The following is a 26,959-nucleotide window of genomic DNA, read 5'->3' on the forward strand; positions in this document are numbered from 1 at the left end:
TATTTTCAGTCTCCTCAATGATTTGAATATGTTGATGCAGGGAAGGGATGTGGATATTATTCAAGCCAGTGGAAAGCTTGTGGCATTTATGAGGAAATTAACTATTTGGAGCCACCATGTTGAAAGCAGAAACCTGGTGAACTTTCCAACCCTTGACGATACCCTTAGTGGAGATGGTAAAACATTGCCTGCGGAAATACTTCAAGAAGTCAAGAAACATTTGGAAGTCCTAAGTACAAATTTTGAGGGCTACTTCTCAGATATCAATGATCGTAGCATGGAATCTGTTTGGATCATGAACCCTTTTCGTTTGATGATGTATCTATGACAAGTGACAACGATTCAGCAAAGGATGATCTCATTGATTTCCCAGAAGACCCAAGAAAGAAAGCTAATTTCAAAAAGGCTGGGCTGGACATCAAGCAGCTTTGGTGTGAGCAGATCGCAGCAGATAGCATAGTGATGAATATTTTGGTTCCCTTCACAACTACTTATCTCTGTGTAACAGGATTCTCTGCATTATTGAACCTGAAATCAAAGTGGAGAAATAGACTTGATGTGTCAGATGACATGCAGGTAACATTGTCAGTAACTGTACCTTGATTCCATGTTTTTATTGCACAAAAACAATAGCAAAAATCTCACTAGTTGTAGCTAGCTTGGGTATTTGTGATTTGCCATTTTTATATAAATAAATATGATAAAATCCTTATGATTTTCTTTCAGCTGTTCCATTCCTAGCTATCCATATGTAAAGTAAAACCAAGCTAATGACATCTTTTGAAGTCATACTGGTACCTTATTGGACTGGTGATAATGATGATTTCAACAATCTGGCAAAGGGAGTATGGGGACATATTTGGTAATCCACTGGGGTCTGTAATCGTAAAAAGGTTAAGAACCCCTGCTATAAAGAGATGTAACTTATTGAATATATCTTAAAGTAGCACAATAAGAGACTAATGAGAAAGACCTCTCTATTGTCAGATATATCTGAAAATTCTAAATATTACACTGACCAAGTGGACACAAATAAACTTATTAAAACTGAAATATAATAAAACTGTATTAAAATCTTTAAAATCTGTAAAACCATCACAGCATATAAAGATAAAAATAATAACAACAACTAAAATCAGAAGCTTTTGACAAGGCTATCCATCTCATTATAGACCATAACAGTCGTAAAAGCAAAGTAAGCTTCAAAAGTATACCCTACAAACTGAAGCACATGGGTTAAAAGGAAAAAAGAGAAAGAAAGACCATAACAAAGAGAATTTGTTTATGACAGAACTAGTCAATGCACAAATTCTCCACTACAGAATGATTTACGAAGTAGTGCTAGGACTGTCCTGCCAGTTATACTGTAGAGGCAAGAAAGATTAAATGAGTAATCATAATATAATTATCTGTACTACCAACTTGGCCATATCTACTATTGCATCCCATTTGTGACAGGAGGAAATCTGCTTTCACCCCCCACCTCTCCAGGATGTCTATTATCAATTCCATAAGGAGGGAAGACTAACTGTATTTCTGCTGACTTGAGAAAGTTCACATTCATGGCAACAGTTATGCATTTAATTGAGATAGGAACATTTACTTAGGGGCATCAAATGTTGATGAACTGGTCATATTTTTAATATTATAACTTTGATTTTGCCACAAGCTTCTTCAAAGGTATACTTAAGCATCCCACTTTACTACTGATAAAGACAAGGTGGTCTGTACAGTGTGTTGGCTGAATGACCTTTTTAAAGTATCAAAGTTTTTATATTTCAGTTTTAATAAATTTATTTTTACTCAGTTGGTCAGAATGTTTTTAGCATTGAAAGATGTATCTGAAAACCTATATCATTAGAAAAATAAATGCCACAATTTCTGGTACACTGTATTCCAGTAATCAATATCAAACTAAAGTGTTTTAGTGTTTTAATGCATGATTATAGAAATAATGAGAAAAACCTTAAACTGTGCCAAGGATTTTTTCCCCCTGGGTGTTAAGAATTGTAAAATCTCTAGCTACCGAATTCCAGACAGTTATCTGCATTACCCACACAGGAATAAAAAATATGGTGAGAAGGTGGATAAGGATTTATTTATAATAGTATTCCGCTTTATAATATCTAATTATATCACTTATGACTGTGTGATTGATTATTGGGGAGGAGAGGAAAGAAGCCTGCTTTGACCATCACTAGCATGCTAACAAAGAATTTAAAAAAATCAGGTTGCTTTTCTACCATTTAGAAAATGTCTAAACAGGGATTAAACAGGACCTGAACTTGTGCAGTTAATACAATTTTATGCACTAGAAATATGAAAATCAGAATTTCTTTATTTTCAAGATGTTTTCTCTCTCTCTCTTTTCAATTTGACAAGATGTAAAATAGCCTAAATCAACAGGCGATAATCAAACAAGAACTGAACTTAAATGTCCAAGCTCAAGATAATTTGTTGATATTCATCTGTATATCATTCATAGGTTAGGATAGGCATATCAAACTGGCAAACTGACAGTTTACAGACATTTAAAAGATAGGATAACAGTGTTTCGGTTTGATGTGAAATGTGAGGAGGATTAATGTGAAGAAAAATCCATCACAGTCTAGTAAGGAGTCAGAATAATTATATCAATTTTATTGCATATGTACTCTCTGTCTCTGTCTCTGTGTGTGTGTGTGTGTGTGTGTGTGTGTGTGTGTGTGTGTGTGTGTGTGTGTGTGTGTGTGTGTGTGTGTGTGTTTTGAAGAAACCAAAATGACTGGCATTAGTTTTTTGGAAAAGAAGTTCTGAAAATGAACACCTTGAGATAAAGTTGTTCTGGAACTGACTGTATAAAGCAAGGTACATAAAAGTTTTCAGAAGAGGCTTAAAAGAAATTCATTATTTTTCAAACTTTAACTTACATATTCATACGAATCCTTTAATGAATGAACTGATGCATGAGCAATGAAGTAAACATTGTAACATGAATGTAATTTTTTCTGGATCATGTGAGTATACACGCATACAATGTATATCATCAACTATGGGAAAAGACAAAGAATGCATTTATTTTTGAATGATTATGAATGCAGATGTATCTCAATCCTGTACTTTTTCCAAGAAGCACTTAACCAATATACAAACTAATTACCATGTGGCAAGTTACAAGGCATGGTGTACACAGCCAGATAAACAGGTAAGAATGCACTTAGGTAGGAAGTGATGGAGAACCTTCTCTTCTTCTTGAGTTATTCTTTGGAAATAAGTAATGCTGCTGGGAAGGTATCGCTGATGAGGTGGATAAAAGAGGGAGCTTTGAAGACACTGGCAGTGCAGATGTAGTAAGGCTTAGGGCAGGAGGTATAGTAGAGACAGAAGAAGCTTTATGCTTCCCAATAGTTTGAGGGGGACCAATATTTGCAGAACTTAGCATCTGGTCAGGAAATATCTGTTGACAAGTGTTGGAACCACCTGGAGATAGCGGGGGTAGGCTTAAAGAAGAGGTTAAAGCAATCTGCAATGCTCTTGTTGAACTAGATTTCTTGGGAAATGTAGAAGAAACTTGGCTTTTCCCTTAAAAAAAAAAAAAGTTTAAATAAATCAATAATGTACAGTATATATTTATACAAAGTGAATTCTACCATAGATTATACATAAAGCTGATACATAAATATTAAATAAACTAATACAATGAAACCTCTCTAAAGGGGAGAACACACATCACTGGGTCAGAAAAATGTGTCCATTACAGGGAGGTGTCTGCTTTGCAGAGGTCATTGTAGCCAGTTTCAATAATTCACTGTAACTCACTGCTTACTCAGTTTTTTATTATTATTATTATCATCATCAATATACATGTGTTTCAATTAATTAACTTTTAATAATTAACAACTTTTTAGTAAACACAATTAAATTTTAGTAAAAATGAATATAAATGGCTTTGTTTAGAACATTTCATTTTTGCCATTTCACTTTCATTATGGATAATAAAATCACTTACTAGTTTTAGCTCGTATTCATAATTTTTCTTCACAAAGAATTCTCTTAATGTAATAGAGATGCATTCCCTTCCCCCTTTAACTGATCAAAACCTCTCCATTTTTAAATTTCTGAATTTTTTCCCTTCATTTTTAAATTACTCTTTTGCAGCTCTGCTGCAAAACAGCAATAAATTTCGCTTAAAAAATTAGCACACAATCAATGTAATTCTTAGGAAAATTTCAACCAGTATTCCAAAGAAAAATCTGCATACACAAACAAACTTCATATGCTGCTACTTAAATGACCATCATTTCTCACTGCTGAGTGAAAGTAGTATGTGACAGCACCATCACTAAAAAAGTTATGAAAGTAATGTTGATATCATGTTGCAACCAAATATACAAGGTGTCCACAAACCTCTTTTAGAAAACTAAAAGATTATTGCATGAATAGGGTACATGATACAAATTTGAAACCACTTCTAAGTGATAGAGGATATCTTCAAGTGTTTATTCACCAATTGGAAAATGTGCACGTTGCAATAGACTAGCATTAAGTATTTACCATATAGTGCAAGGAAGTCAGAGGATTTTGCTGCACCAGCCAAAAAATAATAATAATAAAAAATAAAATATAGAAAGACAAAAATACAAATTATGTATTTCCCCCCTCAGAAATTTCTTCAAATTGTCAGTCTCAACTACCTGTGGAGGCAATTTGTTTCCATAATCAACAAAAGCGTAAAGAAAACTTTCTGGAATATAAATTAGCTAAAACAAAACTCTAGAATCTAGCCTAAACCTCTTCCCCTGTATCAATTTATGGCCCATAGTTCTGGAATTCTTTATAACAGCAAAAATTTAACCTTCATTTATTTTACTAACCCCTCTCAGGGCCTTGTAAACTTCAATCAGGTCCTATCTAAGATGCCTAATTGTTAAGCTCTGTAGTAAATGTAATCGGTCTTACCTTGTATGGTAGCCCTTTTGCCAATCTGACCATGCAATTCATCCGTCTTTGGACTCTTTTCAAGAAGCTCTGTTTTTTTTTTTTTTTTTTCAGATGAGGTCTCCATACCGGGACACAGTATTCAAAACGTAGTCTTAAAATTGCCTTATACAACGTGATCATCACCTCTCTATCTCTACAGGATATTGTTTGATAATATCATTGATAGGACATCACAGATTTTCTTGGCCACCTGTTTACAGTGCTGAGAAAACTTCATATCTGTCTGTGCCAGTACCTCAAATTTTGCTGAATTACAACGTAGGTGCCACTTTTCTGACCATTCCTGAAGTCTGTTCATGTTGTCCTGAAGTAGTGCTGCTTGGTACTAATCATTAACGGCTTTCCCAATCTTTACATCGGCTATAAATTTTGACATGTCCTTTCTCCTTTCATTGATATCATTTATGAAAATCAGAATGAATAAATTTCATAAAAATGTTCAACTCAGCGTGAATGTGATAAGGTGCTTGGATTGTGGGGTATACTATGCTGGTGAGACAGATGGAGATTAGAGTATCTTATCATAAAACATGAGGAAGCACTGCAAAGTTTTCCCTTGCTAAGGATAACTGGTATGAGCAGTGCTGTAAGCTAACTTCTGTACTAATGTTGAGGTGTCTATTTACACATTTTCCACCTTTGCTTGTAGCTTAAGGTGCTCCATATTTTTACTATAGGTCCTAATATTAACCATAAAAGGATCTGCACACAACCTGTTAAGGAGTCCACAATTCCACAACATGGTCGCTAGTGCCCTTTAAACTTTGCTTCAAATGCCATCTTCCGCCACCAGATCCTAACTAGTTCTTACCCCTTCCCTCCCCCCTTCATCCCTTTTTCCCGGGCACTGTGATGTGCTAGCCACTTCTGAGGACTATTAATAGGCCCATTTCAAACTTCAATATTGCTTAAAAAATTATGGAGTAAGTCATGCTGCTTACCTTAACAAAAAACTGCTAAGCCATCACAGATATTTTATACTAAAACCAGTCTACAATAATGAAACCACTTGCAACCTAGTTCCTAGCATAGTTTCTTGATAACAGGGTGATATAAGTCGGTACCCGTGGCCACTCTTCTAAGAAAGCTGCTTTAACAAAATTATTTGTTAAATTAGTTATTATTTATAGCTGTCATTTGCGTCTCAATATATATCACAATGCAAATGATATAATGTGTTTTAATGACATGATCAAATTTCATGTGATTTCTTATCCAGATTACTCATAACATTTACCATAAAGCCACCACAACTGTGTTACAGTCCAAGTCTCCACAAATGTCATTGGTCTAGTACAAATCTCCTTACCCCCAACAGCATGGTTTGTTAATGATTCACCTTCCTCTCAAAAAACAAATCTTATGCTCTTCTCCCCTCAGGTCAACCCAAACAGTAATAGTCCAAAATTCAATGGTGTTATGATGTCAGCTGTCACAACCCACTCAAACACTTGGGAGTAATTTTAGATCCCAAGATTTGGTTCAGTGCTTACTTCTGGAGTCACTTGTTGCCAATGAATGGTCAAGCAACACCTACTGTATATCAAGGATCCCCAAACAATCTATCCTCTACTTCTCTGTGCTGCAGAGGTATGGGCATCAATCGTCAGCTTCAACAACCAAAAAACTATTCCCTACAGCAGAATTCTACAGGGATTGGTTTTTCGGTTGAGCAAACTGAAAGACTGGAACAATCACCCTGGCTAATTCCATATGGATATAGCACCTACCTGTCATCACTGAGGATAAATACCTTATTTAGTAAAAATGGTCATCGCATACATTTCAACACCACTCATATGGGATTCATATTACTGGTAAATACCCCATCCACTACTCCAGGCAACTCCAACACTAAGCACACAGAACTGCAGACTACATCTAAAAACAATAGGAAAAATTATGGCAGCTCTATCAGAACCAACTAGTTCCTAATACTAGAGGTGTGCACCACAAAATGTTTTCCATGCTCCTGTAAATAATGCTGTTACTGTCACTAAATTAATGTATTGCATCCTAATTACACTGGAAAAAAAAAAAAAAAAAAGTACCTCTGGAACAGAAGTTACAGCTTCTAAATGAAATTGACCCGATGATTCCAAAAACATCAAAATTATGTTTCTATTATATCTCCCTTCAGAGATAGAAGGGGCAGTCAATAAGTATTTATCCTCACCTAGAAATATTTGGCTTAAGGATTTGATATTATGTGTATATATAATACTAAGTCTCATAAGTTAGTTATATTTATTGTTTTTCTAGATCTGTTGGTTACTGAACTAGAGCCATGAATACAGTGAGAGCCAGAAGTATGAAGAAGGTTAAGCCTGATCTGTTATAAAATTTCTTCAATTGCAAAGCAAAGAAGAAAAATAAATACATGAGGAGACTAAAGCTGTATATAAGGAGGGTTTTCCATCATATGAGACTGTGAAATATTGGAAAAGACAGTTAAGGTGTAGGCAAAGCAATGTGCATGATGACTTACAAGAAGGAAACCCATCTCAGCCACAGACCCTGTCACTAAACTTGAACAACTAATCCTTGAAGACAAACATGTGACTATAAATTTTATAACAAATGAAGTGAAAATTAGTCATGGACCTGTTTGCATCATAATGCATGAGTTTCTGCACATGTCTACGGTGGCAGCCCGATAGGTTCTGTACAATTTTCAGAGCTTTGTAGAGAGAGAATGTTGATTTTTTTGAACAAATTGTGATGGATTAATGGTGGATACATCACTATGACACAGAAACAAAACAGGCAGGAAAACTATGGAAACATTCATCTTCACCAACCCTAAAAAAGGCAAGGTTCAATTGCCTACCAAGGTCATGTCTTCTCAGACTCTAAAGATATTATCCTTCAGATTACCTTGCAAAAGGCAACAGCATCACTAAAGAAACTTCCTGGGAAAGTTGAGAAGTGAGCAAGTTGAAGCGACATGGAAAGCTATCCAATGGGGTCTGCCTTCTAGCTGATAATGCTCCTGTCCACAAGATTGCTCACACAGTGAACTTTGCAATCAGGTGTGGATTCAAAAATCTGCACACTCACCTTATTCTACTGACTTCTCACCTTCAGATTTCTTCCTCTCCCCTAAAATGAATTAAACCATTACTGGGTCACAGATTTCAGAATGATGAGAGATAATTAATGAAGTGGAAGCCTAGTTTTCTGCTCAAAGTGAGGAGTTCTATTCAAGAGGTTTGAAAGAACTTATATCCATAAGTGGGGAAAAAGTGTAGCTCTAGAAATCAGCCATCTATAGAAGGATGAAATTGCCAGCCAAGTTTCAAATCCCTAACTCAAATATTTCTAGGTGAGGGTAAATATTTATTGACCGCCCCTCATATACTGTAATTTTAGTAACTTATTTCAAATATCAATACAATAATACACATGCTAATCTTAAAAAAATGAGTCATTGATTTTAAAATACTTTAATCTAACGTATAATGTACTACATACATTCTATTTCCTTAGAAATGTCTGCCACTTAGTTTTACATATAGTTCATTTTGCTTTTCCCCTTAAGAAACCCAGCAGTAATCTCCCATCATGGCAGTATTCCAGTGACCTTAGTACTTCTTTTACATTGTAGATATGCCATAATGAAAGCATTGCTCATCACTTATATCTCCCAAATTTTGAGGGAATAAAACTGAGACAGGAATGAAGAAAATAAATTTTCAAAGATATCTTAATAATACTGCAGTAAAATTGACACCAGAGATTCATAATTATTTTCTTTCCTTCTTCCAAGAAATTGCCAAGTTGCTAGCAAAGTATCCTGTAACTGTGTTTCAAATACATTGTCTTTGTGGAGTTTCTTTTATTTGAGGCCCAATGAAAATTCCTTCTTTCAGTTTTGCATTTTTTTTAAATTGAGAAACGCTTTCCTTGGGTAGCAGAATCCACTTCTTTCCTTAGCCAGAGCCTTAACAGAACTTCATTAATCGAAGCTTTCATATGTAAAGGCAGAAGAAGAACCTTTTTTAGTTCAACTGGTGGAACATATTTCACATTACCCAGATGTAAAAAATTCATCTCTCCTTTCCCACTGATGTAGAATATGTTTTTCTGTTGCATAACTGTCCCACAAACACAGAAAACAATAGTATTTTGAGAAACCACCCTGTAGACCAGCGAGTAATCGAATTACCACACGTTCCAAGCGGTTGTGGTACTTTATTGCATTCAGAATCTTGGACATACTTTCATGTTTCTTTTTCAGGGCAGCAGCATGAAGTGGAGGAACTGATGGGAATGCATTTCCACTATGCCGCAAAACCACTTTTACAATTAATTTTGAGGCATTAAATAGATATACATCATTCATTAAGACTGTATTCAATGCACAGTTCATTTTGAAGACCACTAATACCTTTACAGAAACACATACCATCCATAATGAAATATTTTGAAAACACTTTATGACATTTTTGATTAATGTTAATTTTAGTTCCTTCTTTGAATAACTCCACAGTGTAACCTAGAACCAAGGACCTCTGCTTACTCTTTAGATAAGTTTAAATTATGAAATAAGTGCAGCCTGTTATAATTTTCTGGTTGGTAGTGCAAATCTGTTAAAGTGAACTGTCCAGCAAAGTCTGCAACACAAAAATCCTCATTATATTCATCACTGCTTCCTTTATCTCATGATTTTAGGGGATCAGCAGGTTATTTGTTATTTTGATTTTTAGGAGCATTAGCAACTAAGGCCATATTGCTCCGGGATATGCGGTGGTCATTCCCTGACCTTTCGGCATCCTCCGTATTTGGTGGTGACAGGTTCGAATCCCAGTCTAATCAAGAAGCGTGTGCTACGCACTGCTGCTCCTTCCCACCTGGCTACGGAGGCACCCCAGCAGGTTATAATGGGGAAAAGGCCTTATTGCAGATGTTAGGATTTTTGATGCTGTGCTTGTTTTTTCTGGACATTCCTGATATTTCTGTCATGCAGAAATAGCAAACATCAATGTGGTTACACAGTTGTTGCCACAACACAAAACAGAAAAAGCATAATTTTAATTTCCAGCAGCCATATCCTTGAATTTGTGGTGCAGGTAACACAGTACATATGTTGAGCTCAAGTTTTGTCCTGATCACTAATCTTGTAGTCAAAGTACAAAGAATATGCATAATTAGTAATACTGTAGATTTTCTTCTGTTGTTCCTTTGTTGTAAACTGTCCACCCACACACACACAAGAAATTGTCAGGGTGATTCAGGCACTTCCTTTACTTCTGTTTAACATTTTCCAATATAATGCTAAGCAAAACACAGAAGAAAAACAATATGCAGATAACCTGTAATGTACTCACACTACAAATGTCTTTCAGTAACAGACAACTGTACTCGCACTACACTTGTCTTTCTGTAACTGAAAGAGAGAGGTGCAAGGTGTATAGACAAAGTTGAACTTGTTAACCCTCCCCAACATTATTGTCATCTATGAGCACATGCAAATATTCTGCAGGTAATCCAACATATCAGTGTCATAACTACTTACCTAAATTGTAGTAAGATATATATGTATTATGGATAAGCACAAAAATCTGCAAATGTAGAAACTGTGATGTGAAATTTTAAGAATTATTTTGAAATTTAGGCATAAAAACTGACTGCAAACAGCTGATATATTAGTGAAAGTAAAAATCACTAATCTCTCTCTCTCTCTCAAACTGTTGGCTGCCACCCCCATCCACTGTTGATAAAGAGATACTCTGCCTTGAAAGCTACTTGGAACATTCTATTTTTAGTGCTTTTATTTATTTTAGTTGGTGGTCTTAATTGATTTTATCTTTCCATTTTAATGTTGTACCAATCAAAATGTGTTGTTCATTGCAAGAAATCTTTATTTGATAAGATTTCTAAATGATAAAGATGCCAAATGTCATCTACATTGTCATCCATCATGACAAGTGTAGATGTGACACAGTTTAAAATTTATGTATATACAGTGCACATATAATATTCAAATTCTGCATCTCCTACATCAGTAACAGCTGATATTCCTATTTGAGTTACTATTTATGACTTTTTTAATGAGCAGTCAGAACAGATATTTTCTAAGGCTAGTTCAACTGCATATTCTGCTGAGAAGATACTGAATTCAGATCCTCTACCATGCTATCCCACATTCAGTTCACTGAGTAGTTCAGATATATCAGTCTAATCCGGATGGATATTGGCCCCCATATCCATCAGGATTAGATAACTCCCTGCTATTTTCCTTTTTCTATTAGAAAACCGTGAAGATAACAGAGCATTTTGTTTATAACTCCAGAAGTGTTATAAAAATTGAATGAATTTGACATTCTGGTTAGCTCATCTAACATATTGTAGGGATAACAGACATGGTGCCACCCTGAAATAAGGAATTGGAGAATTTCATTATTGTGTGTGTGTGTGCGTGTGTGTGTGTGTGTGTGTGTGTGTGTGTGTTATCAAAAGTTGCTAAAGTTAACCAAGATCATTCCCAGAATTGGCTGGGCAAGCAAACGATTACCACATTATGGGTGACTTCAATTTGCCCCTTACTGATTGAAAATTGTGGGCTGGCAATAAACCAAATGGGATTAAATTTCTGAATCAACTAGATCAGCAGTTCCCAAACTACTGAGATTTACAGACCCCTATATATGCATATGTTTGTGTATGTGTGTATATATGTACGAACACTTGGTTTTCTGAAAAGAAAATTCAAAGTATTATGTGTGAAACAACTCAACTTTATTCTTATTTTTATACAGATATATAATAATAACTTTATTTATCATCAATTTTCTATACATAGAACAAATAATTTGAAATATGTATACAATTATACTAATATACTCACTAATCGTATTGAAATATATACTATACAGTAAACCCTCGCTATTCGCGGGGGTTACGTTCCTGAGAAATTCCGCGAATACTGAGTTATGGCTCCCATAGTAATAAAGCGGTTCCATCCCAAAGTATGAAATATATAAGAAAAACTAGTCTAAAATTTTGTCTATGTATGTATTATATGTACCTTCATAATATGACTATGTACATAGACAGTACATAGTGAAATGCAAGCATATGGCATCGAAATGAAAATAAGAAACAATTTAATATTAAATGTAATATTTATTAGAAATTTCAAACAAATCTTTCAAACCAGTGCCTTTAGCTAAAAAACTTATCCCGCCAGTGCTATCACCAGTTTCGCTAAAGTGTTGATAAAGGAGTTTTGCCTTTTCACGAATGATGAGTGAACTTAATGGAATTTTATTATGAGTTTGGTCTTCTATCCACAGATTTAAAGCTTTTTCCATTTTTTCTAATTTAACATCACGAGTTACAGAGCAAATTTTCGAAGCAATTAGCACGTTTTCACGGACACTATGGCAGATTTTTTTCTTCCGATTTTTTGACTGGTCGTACCATTGACTCGATGATTTTATAATGTTTTGCCACTGAGGAGACACTTGCACCATTAGAAATTTTGTCTAATAACTCAATTTTAATTTCGCTAATGTCATCACCTTCTTTGATATTTTCACATTTCCCTTGTTATTCGTAGCCATATTTTTGTATGGGCTAGAAAGAACTTGTCCACAATAAAGTCACTTTCTTCTGTTAACACGCTCGAAAAAGTCTGTTTTACACTGCAAAATGGGAGATTTATCACTTTTGTAAGCATATCAATTAAAAGCAAACGACAAAACCTTCCATGGCAAGTGCATAACACATACTGAACAAGGATTAGCAAGAAACATCCACGCTCGCGATTTTGTCACCCCTCTTCCCCCACCCACTGAGCACTGTTTTGACTGGGAAAGATAATTATCCACACCCATGTTTTTTTATGGTGGAAAATGTTCATGGTGCTTTAAAATTCACATTTTTTTAGGTTTCATTTTATATTAAATCAGCGACCACGAATAGCCGGGGTTTACTGTATACACTAATTGTATTGAAAATAAGTAATGTTCTATAATGAAATTCATCGTAATTCATCAGTATAGGCACCTCTGTAGTCAGGTGGGCAGGAGCAACAGTGCATAGCACACGCTTCTTGATTAGACCGGGGTTCAAACCCGTGACCACTAAATACAGAGGATGCGGAAAGGTCAGGGAATGACCACTGCATATCCACGGTAAAAACCAAATAACAACAACAACAACTATCAGTATAATTTTAAGAAAATAAACACATTACTTAATACCGTCTGAACATTTCGCAGATCCTCTGGATCTGGTCTATGGACCCCTGGGGATCCGTGCACCCCAGTTTGAGAAACACCGAACTAGACGATTATCCTAACAATCACCAAGCTTATTTAAAAATCTAGTCAATCATCTGGCTAATCAACTTGACCAAGTCCCAAAAAATCATACAATCAACCAGTTCTCATACAATATGATCAATACAATATAATCATACAATCAGACCTAGTTCTCTCCAAGGATGATCTGGACGGTATCAAGGATATGACAGTGCAGGAATCAAAAGTAGGTGGCAACCACACTGTTATAAAATAGATAATGTCCATATAACTAGTGGTGGTCAAAAGATAAGAGTGAGGGCTTCGATTTAAAGAGAGAGAAGACTATAGCAGTTTAAAGTATTTCACAGGGCTCTATACAACTCAAGAGAAAGCTGTATTTCAAGGGTTTAGTGCCAAACAACATTAACTACAAAATCATTTTGTAATTAACCAAGAAAACATCATTTAACATTTTCTTGGTTTACTGCAAATGTATTTACAGCCTAAATTAATGTAAAGTACTAGAGAGATTAGCATTAGTAGAGGCATACGATGCAAGAAGGCAAGTTTATGCAGCATCAGCCAAAAAAAAAAAAAAAACCTGCTCCCATTCCACCCCTCCCTTTGTTCCAAATACCTGTCCAGCTCAGTCTTAAATTTATTTAGGCTATCAACTTCCACAACAAAAGATGGAAGTCTGTTCCACCAATCAACTACCCACTGGCTAAATGCAAACTTCCACATATCTATCCTACAACTGTCTTTCCTCAATTTGAATTTATGCCCTCTCAGGTGATTATTCTGAGCAAGAGAAAGAATCCCATCAGCATCGAGCATGCTTAAACCATTATTATTATTAGACATATGGTGCAAGGAATTATGCTGCACCAGCCAAAAAAAATTTGAGTTACCCAGAGAGAGAGAGAGAGAGAGAGAGAGAGAGAGAGAGAGAGAGAGAGAGAGAGAGAGAGAGAGAGAGAGAGAGAGAGAGAGAGAGAGAGAGAGAGAGAGAGAGAGAATCACCAAGAAAGAGAAGAATGATGATATCCAGCTCAGGACCCTGGGTATGCCAAACCCATACTCACCAGATGTAAGCCCCTAAGACTTTATACACCTCAATGATCACCTCGCAGGCACCTAGTCACCAAACACTGTAATCTGCAAAACTTGAGCCTTTCTTCATAAGAGCAACCCTTCGTTCCATTCACTAACCTTGTTGCCCTTCTCTGTACTCATTCCAACAGCTCTACTTCCTTCTTAAAATGAGGCCTCCAGACCTGTATATAGTACTCAAGGTGTGGCCTGACCATTGCCTTATACAAGGGGATAATCACCTCCTTATTTCTGCTAGAAAAATTCCTGTGTATCATTGACAAGACACCATGAGCTACTCTTGCAGACTGTCTGCAGTGCTCAGAAAACTTCATATCTGCCTGCACAATTACCCCCAGGTCCTTTTCATTCTCTATCGCTGTCAGGGTAGTACCACAGAGTTGATACGTTACTCTGGGGTTACTGCTTCCCATATGTAGTACTTTACATTTGTCAATGTTAAACTTCATTTGCCACCTCTCAGCTCATCTGCTCAACTTTTCTAGATCCTGCTGCAGCATTAGTGTCAACAACCCTGCCAACCTTTGTATTGTCTACAAACCTGGACATTAAGCCTGATATACCATCATCAATATCATTTATAAATACAGAAAACAACAATGGACCCAACACTGAACCCTGAGGGACTCCACTAATAACATTAGTCCACAAAGAGCAGTGTCCATTGATTACCACTCTCTGTCTTCTCCCACTTAACCATCCCTTTATCCATAGCAGCAATTTGCCTCCAATGCCACACTGCTCCAATTTGTACAGCAGTCTTACATGTGCAACAGTATCAAAAGCCTGTCTAAGATTCAAATATATGATATCAAAGTTATTCCCTGCATCCAGTTCCTTTGTGACCACATCAATACATATTGATGATACAGCAGTATGACATGATATGAATTGTTATTTGTATAAAGGAAAAGTTATCTAAAGCAATTTTGTAGTTAACGTTGTTTGACACTAAACCCTCGACATGCTGTGGGACATAATGCATAATAGGAAATATTTAAGGGACTTATCTTGTAAGCCATTAACATCCATTCCAGTGAATGAAGCACCACAAAAGAAAGATGCTACGAGACAAGAACGATGCAAGGCTGAATTAATAAAACTAAAATGCACACAGTATTTTGTATAACAAATAAAAGAACATTTGGAACAAAACTGCTTGTGGGGTAATACAAGCAAAAGGTAAGTATGGGAAATCCCCGGCAAAGAGAACTAAGGAAGTTGTATAAGGAGATTTACTTGTATGAAGGGGGGGGGGAGTAAATTGGGCTCTTTAAGATGGTAGCAGTGAATCACTGAAACCCAAACATTCAGTCTAGTAAATGAAGCACCAAAAAGAACACTAAAATCGATACCAATAGAGAACTGAAAGGTTAAATTAAGTGCTTTAATTAAAGGAATCTCTATATACTCTGCAAAAAAAAGGGCCCAAAATTTTATTAGTGTTGCAGGTTGCTGCAACCCTAGTGAAATTTTTGGCCCATTATACATTAAGTACTGTAGCTTATGTCAACAGCACTTTTAAGAAGTACAGAAAATTACCTTTTGGTCCACTACCAGTGCTACTTGGGGGAGAGATATCTGAACCTGGGCTCGAAGTTCCTGATGGTGGACTTGTTCCCAGAGCATAGTTGATTAATCCTACTCCTGAGTGTACTCCTGCTGAAGGTGGGGAAGGTCCAAGACCATTAAATAGTAGAGATGAGGCTGAACTACCACTTTCCTTGGATTGGAAAAGAAATCATTTATTAAAGTATCTGGTGTTTTCTTATAAAAGAAAAACATTATTAATTATTATTTTAATAACTAAGAATAATGAGCAGAAAGAATTTCCCATTATTTTCTAACATACAAGCTCAAAGTATGACAACTTAAATACAGCACGATGATCTTCACAATAATAACTAAAAGTTAAACTATGGAGAATATATGAATTCTTTCCATGTGTCTCTTTTGATACAAGTACATTAAAATTACATGACAATCTTTATTTCTAGCATCATAGATTTCATTTGACATAAAAGTAGCACTTTTCCACCAGTCACCTCATTGTACAGGATGTTTTTAGTTCCTGAACTCATTACAATTTCAGAATATATAATTTGGATGATGCCTAGACTAGACATTTAGCAACAGCCGGCTGTACACAATGTATGTATGTGTACAGCCAGCTGTCACACTAAGGAACACAGACAATATTTCAAGATATACAATCTATTGTTACAGCGCTCAAAAATCAGCATGTGGTATGCTATATGAAGTTGTTATTATTATTAATTAACTCTCTGTTAAACAACTCTCTATTCTCATATCAGAAGGGCAAGAGCACACAGACATTATTAGTGAATTTAGTAGACTCTTTTAACTTATTTAAACAACAATAATTTCATAATGATTTTATTTATAGATTTGACCAAAGAATATGACTTAATTGATATCCCAATATTGCAACAAAAATTACTGAAATATGATATAAAGGGAAGAATCAATCAACTCTTAGCATGTTGTTAGCAAGAATCTGCAGACACAGGAACCACTAGGTGGCAGTGATCACAGTGTGCTGAAGTGGGATTTACTCAAGGAGGTAACTACCATCAGGGGTAAAGGGAAGAGTTATTGCTTTCGTAAAGGTGACTACGATGGTCTGAGACAGTATTTAAATTCTATACAGTGGGACCAACTGATGATGTTACCAACAGCAAACTCAAAATGGGAAGCATTCAAAGAAATTATCTTGGAAGCTACTAGGCTCTACATACCAACTAAGAAATATTGTTCAAGGTTCAGGCCTAAATGGATGTCAGATGAACTAATGAGACATATGGCAGAGAAGAAAAATGCATGGGATACATATAAATTAACATGTGACACAGAAGCCTATGATAGATATAAGTTGATCTGTAACCAAGTTACAAAGGAGGTTAGGCAGGCGAAGGCATATTACAAGAAATCTTTGGCAAGGGATGCAAAGAAAAACAGCAAGGAGTTCTTTACTTATGTAAACTCTAGAAGGAAGGGGATGAATTAGATTGGTCCACTTGATATAGATGGTTCAACTGTTGATGATCCTGCTCAGGTAGCTAACAAACTAAATGAATATTTTGCATCGACATTCACACATGAGGAGTTATTCAGGAAGGGGAATGCCATAGATGGAGTAAACACTGGCAGTGAGCTAGATGATCTTGTAATAATTGAGAGTAAAGTGGAGGGGAAATTGTTGAAGATAAATTCAAGAAAGGCACCTGGGGTGGATGGGATCTATCCACAAGAATTCAGTTATAGCTCAGACACAGCATGGTTCTGTTAAGGGAAGGTCTTGCCTGACCAATTTGATTGGATACTATGATGTAGTCACAAAAGAATTGGATGCAGGGAATAACTTTGATATTATATATTTGGATCTTAGAAAGGCTTTTGATACTATTGCACATGGAAGACTGCTGCACAAATTGGAGCAGTGTGGCATTGGTGGCAAATTGTTGCTATGGATAAAGGGATGGTTGAGTGGCAGAACACAGAGATTGGTAATTAATGGACACTGCTCATCATGGACTAATGTTATCAGTGGAGTCCCTCAGGGTTCAGTGTTGGGTCCATTGTTGTTTTCTGTATTTATAAATAATATTGATGATGGTATATCAAATGTAATGTCCAAGTTTGCAGACTATACAAACGTTGGCAGGGTTGTTAAGGACGCTACTGACGCTATGCTGCTGCAACAGGATCTGGAAAGGTTGAGCAGATGGGCTGAGAGGTGGCAAATGAAGTTTAACATCGACAAATGTAAAATACTACATATAGGAAACAGCAACCCCAGAGCAACGTATAAACTCTGTGGTACTACACTGACAGTGGTAGAGAATGAAAAGGACCTGGGGGTAATTGTGCAGGCAGATATGAAGTTCTGTGAGCAGTGCAGACGGGCTGCAAGAGTAGCCCATGGTGTCTTATCAATGATATACAGAAATTTTTCTAGCAGGGATAGGGAGGTGATTATTCCCTTGTATAAGGCAATGGTCAGGCCACACCTTGAGTACTGTATACAGGTTTGGAGGCCTCATTTCAAGAAGGATGTAGAGCTGCTGGAACGAGTACAGAGAAAGGCAACAAGGTTAGTGAACGGAATGAAGGGTTGCTCTTACGAAGAAAGGCTTAAGTTTTGCAAATTACAGTGTCTGGAGACTAGGCATTGGCGAGGTGATCTGATAGAGGTGTACAAAGCCTTGAATGGTTTCAGCATGCTCAATGCTGATGGGATACTGCCTCTTGCTCAGAATAATCACCTGAGAGGGCATAAATTCAAATTGAGGAAAGATAGATGTAGGGCAGATGGGCGGAAATTTGCCTTTAGCCAGCGGGTAGTTGGTTGGTGGAACAGACTTCCATCCCTTGTTGTGGAAGTTGATAGCCTAAATAAATTTAAGGCTCAGCTGGACAGCCTACATGATCAGAATTTCCAGAATTGCAAATGTCTAAACTGTGGAAGAAGTTTCAAATCATTGTTACCTTGGGTTATGGATTGACTACAGTCTAATTTGGTCAAATTTGTTATATGCAATGCATATAACAAATTTGTATAAAAAAATGAGATTTTATGTGTACTTTTTTTACTACATTAAGAATAAGTTAAATCTTGGAACAAAAGTTACCTTATATTATGCATTAGTGGACTCCCAACTCAATTATTTAGTAAATGTATGGGCACGAGCAAATATAACTGAAATAAGGGTAATATACAACTTAATTAACAAGGTTTTGAGACTTAACGGGGACAAACTTTTGGAATGACCTGAATAAGAGAAGGCAATTTTTATTGAAATATAAAATACTTTATCCAGTTCAAAAACTGAATTTAAATTTAATCTTGAAAAATCTTAACACTATTTAAGGAGAGGGCACTGACTCTCTTTAAAAATTACAGCTGTCAATTACAGGCTCCGAAAAAGAGATAAGTGTTTGACTTTTTATTTACCTAATTCTTATTTTATATTGTACTTTATACGTAGTCTTATAGTTATAATTATGCTGGTTATTTTTATTTTTAATTTAGATAAAGAGTTATTGTAGATTACTACTTAATATACGTAAAACCGTTATTTCGTTCGAATCTTGCAGCCACTGTTTTTGTATAGAGTGGTAGGGAATTAAAATTTTTAATTGTGTTAACTAGGTAGCTCTAACGTATAATTATATAGCGTAATACGCATCACTGTTTCTATTAGATAGCGTAGTATTGACAATTAATTAAATTTATTGATCTTATTAATTTAAAATATCATGCCCCAGACTACAGCAGCAAAGCAACGGGCACGAAGTGGTAGGAGTGCTGTGACACGGGGGAGAACTGAGGGGGGCAATTCTCCAATGCATCACAGCCTAAAAAAATGTGCAGCTTGTGAAATGTTTGCCGAACTCTCTGGAACAGAACATGATATTGCCATGGGGGATATCTTGGTGTGTGCACGATGTAAGGAGTGTACAGAAATCAGGCGATAACTCAGCGTTGTTATGGGCCTATATGAGAGCTTGAAGGACAAGGTTGATGCCCTCGAAGGATCTAAATTGAGGGGCCCCATCAAGCTCTCAGCTGCCAACATCAACACCAGAGCTTGCACTTGGTCATCACGCGACACAGCGACAACCCCCAAGGCAGAATGCGCTGGTCCCACAGGAACTAGTAGTTGTTGGTGACTCTATTGCCAGGGAAGCAGGGAACATACTTTGTAAAAAGGATAGGTGGAACAGGACCAGGATATGTCTGCCAGGGGCAAAGGTTGATGACATTGATAATTTGGGCAGATGGGCTGAGAAGTGGCAACTGAAGTTTAACCTTGACAAATGCAAAGTACTACATATGGGTAGAAGTAACCCCAGAGAAACGTACCAACTGTGTGGTACTACACTTAAGGTGGTAGAAAATGAAAAAGAACTGGGAGTAATCGTGCAGTCAGATATGAAGTTTTCTGAGCAATGCAGACAGGTTCCAGGGCAGGTCATGGGGTTTTGTCAATGATATATAGGAATTTTGCTAGCAGGGAAAAGGAGGTTATTGTCTCTCTGTATAAGGCAATGGTCAGACCACGCCTTGAGTACAGTGTACAGGTGTGGAGGCCTCATTTTAGGAAGGATGTAGATTTGCTTGAGCATGTACAGAGAAGGGCAATAAGATTGGTGAGGGGAATGAAGGGATCCTCTTACCAAGAGATACTTAAGTTCTGCAAATTGCAGTGGCTGGAGACTAGGCACCTCAGCGGTGATCTGATTGAGGTGTATAAGGCTTTGAATGGATTGAGCACGCTGAATTCTGATGGGATCCTTCCACTTGTTCAGATTACGAACCTAAGGGGGCATAAATTCAAATTAACAAAGGACAGATGCAGAATAGATGTGCGGAAAATTGCCTTTAGCCAGTGGGTGGTTAATTGCTGGAACAAACTGCCATCTGTCGTTGTGGAAGTTGATAGGTTGAATAAATTTAAGGAGGAACTGGACAGGCATCTGGAGGGAATGGTGTGATTTTTTTTTTTGGCTAATGCTGCATAAGCTCATACACTTGCTTTCTTGCATCACATGCCACTACTACTATTTTTGAATAGTCGAATCTGCAAAGAAATGTCTCACATAATTTAAGGAACACAAAAGCAATTGTTTTGCCTCACTCTAGGGTACTAAATAGATTTGGAGATAGGCATACAATGAATATAATAAACAACTTGTTGGCAAGTGTAGATTTCAGGCTCAGGAGAAGTTTATTCTAACTCCAAATTAAAATTCTTAATAAGAAAATTTTTGATACTCAACGATACAGTAGATTAGAATTGCTATGCAGATAAATTGCTACCTCAGTTTGCCGTGCGGAATGTTCTATGTGTTGTGATTTCATTATCTTTTCTGTTAGATAACAAATTTGTATGCAAAAACTGTTGTAAATGAAGAATTAAAACTTGTCAAGAAATTTACTTTTCTTAACAAGTTCATTCATTGTAAACAAATTCCCTTGATAAAAATAAATTGTATTGTATTATTATTAGCCATAAGGTACAAGGAAGCCTGAGACTTATGCGAGAGAGAGAGAGAGAGAGAGAGAGAGAGAGAGAGAGAGAGAGAGAGAGAGAGTAGAAAGAAATCACAAAAAAAAAAAAAAAAAAAAAAAAGAGAAGAATGATGATATCCATCTTAGGACCCTGGGTTTGCCAAGCCCATACTCACCAGATGTGAGCCACTGGGTTTAAAATTTGTTGGATCATCAGTTCTATCTTATATGCAGAAAGAGTAAAAAACCAGTGATATCTGGAAATGTCTGATGTGTTCATAAATCAGTGGATGACATGGACTAATGAGAAGGGTATTTCCAACAAGATGGTATTAACTACACGTGGCAGAATTGCAGACAGTGAAATCTGTTCGAAGGTCACATGATCTCTAAAGGATTGAAAGCTGGGGTCACCAGACCTTACCTCTCCTAATTTTTTTCCATGAAAGAATATCTTAAAGAGTAAGCATTTGAAAATTCCATATTCAATCAAAGAACTAAAGGTCACTATCACAGAGTTAACTGCAGACATTCTCTACACGACAAATTTCACTGTGTTTAGCACAGAATATCAGGCACTTCCAACATTTCTTATAATGCATTGTGATCTTATACAATCAACCAAATTATCTCAGTTCTCACAATATATCTACCAAGATATATGCAACTGCATTAATTTGGAGGCTTAAAAACACACCACAAAAAAAAATAATAATAATTAAACTTTCTGTATATTAAATAAAATTGTTTCTTCTAGGAATAACATATGCATGTAGGATTCATACTCTTCATGTGGGTTCCTGTAATCAGATACCTCTAGTCTTAACTGGGATTCATATCCAGACTGCTCCAAATGAGTGACAAGTTTGCAAACTCATGATGCTTTCAGAGAAGACATATAAGGCCAGACTCTAATAACATTATAAAAGTTGTCTAGTTTCAATAACATTTTTGTTGTCTATTGCTCTATGTACTTCATTATTTAACCAATTCATCACATATTATTTATAATCCTAGCGTAAGACTTGAAAATGTAAATTTGCAAATTAAACCGAATCAAGTGGATCCAGCACATCTCAACCCAAATCCTAAGTATGTTATGTTTCCAGAATATTCAAATACCAAGAGAAACAATTCCAGTTTACAGGTCAGATTTTAATATGGTGCAGAGCCTCTTTTGGCCTATAAAACAGTTTTTAACTCAGCAGGTATCAGTCTTGATAAAAAAGACCTTTCCACATCTTTCCATATTGGTTCTATTGGGATCTATGCTGTTCCATCAACATTACATTAATTTAAAAACTACCATTCTTCCAGCAGCATTGGAAGAATGGCAATACTGAAGATGCTATAACATCACCCCTTCTGCACAGCACCACCACAAAAATTTGAATGGGTTGAGCACGCTGAATTCTGATGGGATCCTTCCACTTGTTCAGATTATGAACCTAAGGGAGCATAAATTCAAATTAAGAAAGGACAGATGTAGAATAGATGTGCGGAAATTTGCCTTTAGCCAGCGGGTGGTTAATTGATGAAACAAACTTCCATCTGTCATTGAGGAAGTTGACAGGTTGAATAAATTTAAGGAGGAACTGGACAGGCATTTGGAGGGAATGGTGTGATTTTTTTTTTTTTTTTTTTTGGCTGATGCTGCATAAGCTCATACACTTGCATCGCATGCCACTACTACTACATACTACTACATCACAAAAAAGGAAGCTGCTCAAACTATAAGTTTGTCAAAGACCATGCTTCACAGTGGACACAGCACGGCCTATTTCAAAATCTTTCCCAGAAGTGCACCCATGATTCCTCCATCAGATGAAAACAGCTCCTGTTGAGATTCATCACTCTAAAGGATCAGTTTCCACTTCTCCAGAGGCCAGTCCTTCTGAAAATGATGCTCTATCCCATAACTATGGATTATTATGGACAGTAACTCATTTGCAAAACTCTATTACAACATTAGTACACTTCCAACCAAAAATAGCCAAATCCTACTGCAAAGACAGCTTATTTCCTTGGATCTGATGTTTCTACTCAGCAGTTTTAAACAATAAGTTGGTTGGTAGAAGTATCAAATTGAAGCAAAAATACCAAGAACCCTTCTCAAGAACGTCATTTTGCTATCCTAGACTGTTTTACAATTTTAGTGTTTAGCAATTCAATGGTGACTGTCTTTTGATTTTAAACTTGGCAGAAAAAATAACCGAAGTTGAAAGTCTACTATTCGACATAAACACTCTATACCAGTTAAGAACTTAATGGAATCCTCAGAAGATTTACAGCACGGATTCATGAGGGGGCAGAGTCTCACCTGATTAATTACAATGGCAAAGTCATAAAACAGTTGAATGCAAAAAAAACAACTTGAAATTACAAGCTTTTGATACACAGTTCCACATGTTATTTTATTGTAAAAACTGTACAGAGCTGGGATTACAGGAAGAATACTTAGGTAGATCAGAGGCTAGCTGACACAAGGGTAATCATAAATGAACACGAATTTTTTCATGTAGTGTAAAACAGGTGGCAAGGAAGACACAAGTGTCTTAGTATGATACACAGTATTAGATCATTTCAAATATAGAGGAATCATTCTTCTATACAAGATATGGTGAGACATCAAATGTTACTGAGATGTTAGGAATGCATCTGAGTAATGCTTTCGATATACAGCTCTACATGATATGTTACAGTAAAAACTAGAAAGAGCTAGGATTACAGGAAGGATCTTTAGGTGCATCAGTGTATAGCTTCTTTAAAACCCTTTGTGTGTCATAAATGGACAAACAAAGGATTTCAAAGAAGGAAAGGTTCATTAAATGTTGTCCAAATGAAATGTGGTCTGTAAATCTTGGCAACCAAACATCTTTGGGAAGAGGGTGAAGTGGTGATGGGGTGGGGGGCTGAATCTGAGGTATATAAAGCCCTAAACAGAATCAGAACAGAAGGAATGAAGGAGATATGCAAGAACCAGGAGACACAAATATAGAAACTTAGGGAATGATAGAAGACTGGATCCTATGAAGTTTAGATTCAGGCAATGTTTAGATTCAGGCAATGAATAAATTATCTTCCAAGGTGGCTGAGGTAGAAAGCTTAACAATAATTAAGGTGGAACCAAATGGGAACTTTCTGATATTGGTAACAATAAGTGATTGAGGAAGGTTTTTATTATTATTATTGTTTTTTCTGGCAGATAGAGAATAAGTTCTTCCTTAAATTCTTTGACCATTGTGATACTAATACAATACATGGAACAGTCAGTATGTAATGTATGATGACAAGTTTAACAATAAAAAAGGAGAAATGCATGATTAGTACTGTAACATTGGTATTAAAAGAAAGTAAACAACATTCCTGTAAATACAGTCAACTCAGAACATGAAGTGGCTATAGCATAAGGTAAGAATAATGAGTTATCTTAAATTCTCTAACTGGGATTCAAAATAAAAGAGAGAAAAATACAGGTCTCATTATTAAATTGCACATCAAATTTGGCAGTAAATGAAAAACTGTTACAAATATAAAATGCCAAAAGAATTTTTTATTTAAAATAAAACCTGTAATTTTAAAATAAAACAAATAATTCATAATTTCATAAAAATTTCAAGAATTTGCTATATCTAATCTATATAAATTAATCTCAAATAGATGGTGTGTGAAACTTACATATTATGGAAGCACAAGTTTGAATCCCAGCTACAGAATATTCAGGGATTTTCCTGCAAAAAGATGTGCCAATATGTTCAGTTTGTGAAAAAAGAAAAAAGCAGTTAAAAGGAGTCAAAAAATAATAAATAAAATAATACAAAACAAATTATATTTATTAAACTGTAATGGTAGTATAAAAAATTTCAAAATTTATTAGTCTGTTTTATAGCAGGATATGGGAAACCACTGACTGCAATTCATTGGTTGAATAGCAATTAAGGCAGATCTTTTATTTTTCAATTTGATTTAAACAATGAATACTTAACCAGATGTTCACAATTAGTCCTATTAAAAATAAAAGCAACTCGCCCTCTAAAAACATGGTTGACCACTGCTTTACACTAATACAGAAATAGTAATTCCCAATTAATGGAGTTATTATCACGTGTTTTTTTTTTTTTTTTATTACGTTTTTTTTTTTTTTTTTTTTTTGTGTAATACATACTAAATGCACATTACACAGGTGTTTTGTGGTCAACAAGAAAGATTTCTTGATGTTTGTTTGGTGATACATCATATACACTTATCTCAGTTCTTTTTCTCAAAATCTTCATGCATATGTAAATCATATCTACCAAAATTTATAAATATTGGGATTTTATTGAAGAAGTGGATTATAATTTCAGTGCATATATTGAAATAGTTTGAGAAAATAACACTATTGTCCTTCCACTGACAAAGCTTGAGCTTACACTCACTTAAGAAATTACTACATTAATCCATAACTGGTTACCTATTGCCTGGAGCCCAAATAGTCTGAAACTGGTCATGACAGTGTCTTTGAGCTTTTAATGAATAACAGATTTGCCTTCTTAATGATGTTATTCAATTAAAAATAATATTAGTAACTTTATGTTAACTTGTATATAAACAGTTGTTTCCAAAATGAGAGCAAGGCCAAGCTCCATCACTAGTGGAACAACAATCCCCTCAGACAATAGAAAAACATTAAATACAAATAAAATATATATATATATGATTATCCGTAAATAAGGCAATCAAAGGAACTATTCAGCAAAATACACAATTTGAATGGAATTAGGAAATATGCATCATACATTATGATACCCACTCTATTGGTCCTTTCAATGGTGAAAGTATAAAAGACTAAGAAGTTTACTTAAGTAAATGCTTATGAAAATTTAGCCAGAAGTGCCTACAGTTTAATGTCCACTGTAGTGAAATGTGCTCACCAATAAATATGAGGGGATACCGAAAAGTTCCACATCATAAGGAAATGACAATAAAATTTTCAATATAATTTTATTTGATTATTTGATCCTTTGTATAAACAAATGTAAAAACAAGTTCATAACTTTATTATATTCTGCCTCAGAACCGACTGAACTGAGTGCATTTTCCTTTTTTCCCCCCAGTAACAGAAAATTCTTAATAACATCATTAAGAAGGCAAATCTGTTATTCATTAAAAGCTCAAAGACACTGTCATGACCAGTTTCAGACTATTTGGGCTCCAGGCAATAGGTAACCAGTTATGGATTAATGTAGTAATTTCTTAAGTGAGTGTAAGCTCAAGCTTTGTCAGTGGAAGGACAATAGTGTTATTTTCTCAAACTATTTCAATATATGCCATCACAAAATACATGCTGAAGAAGGATTTAAGATGAAAGAAACCCATAATGACATCTGTTCCGTCATCAGTGGGACCAACTGATGATGTTATCAACAGAAAATTCTAAATAGAAAGCATTCATCTTGGAACTATAGGCTTTTCATACCATCTCAGAAATACTGTTCAAGGTTTAGGCCTAAATGGATGTCAGATGAACTAATGAGACTCATGGCAGAAAAGAAAAATGCATAAAATTATCAGGAAACACAGAAGCCTATGGTATATA

The 26,959-nt window shown here is 35.7% G+C and overlaps 1 protein-coding gene across 1 annotated transcript in view; it reads right to left on the reverse strand.

Moving 5' to 3' along the window:
• Nucleotides 1-3,120: 3,120 nt before the first annotated feature.
• LOC150076245 (ataxin-7-like) overlaps nucleotides 3,121-26,959 on the reverse strand; it is a 227,347-nt gene continuing 203,508 nt past the window's right edge. The window contains exons 11-13 of the mRNA XM_090387296.1: nucleotides 25,060-25,112; nucleotides 15,888-16,068; nucleotides 3,121-3,561 (exon numbers count right to left, since the gene is read on the reverse strand). Coding sequence (XP_090243422.1) covers nucleotides 25,101-25,112 — 12 coding nt within the window. The 3' untranslated portion in view covers nucleotides 3,121-3,561; nucleotides 15,888-16,068; nucleotides 25,060-25,100. The remainder of the gene's footprint in view (nucleotides 3,562-15,887; nucleotides 16,069-25,059; nucleotides 25,113-26,959) is intronic.

The sequence above is a fragment of the Mastigoproctus giganteus genome, chromosome 13, assembly GCF_048544385.1.
Source record: "Mastigoproctus giganteus isolate SK-2022 chromosome 13, ASM4854438v1, whole genome shotgun sequence".
NCBI lineage: Eukaryota > Metazoa > Arthropoda > Arachnida > Uropygi > Thelyphonidae > Mastigoproctus > Mastigoproctus giganteus.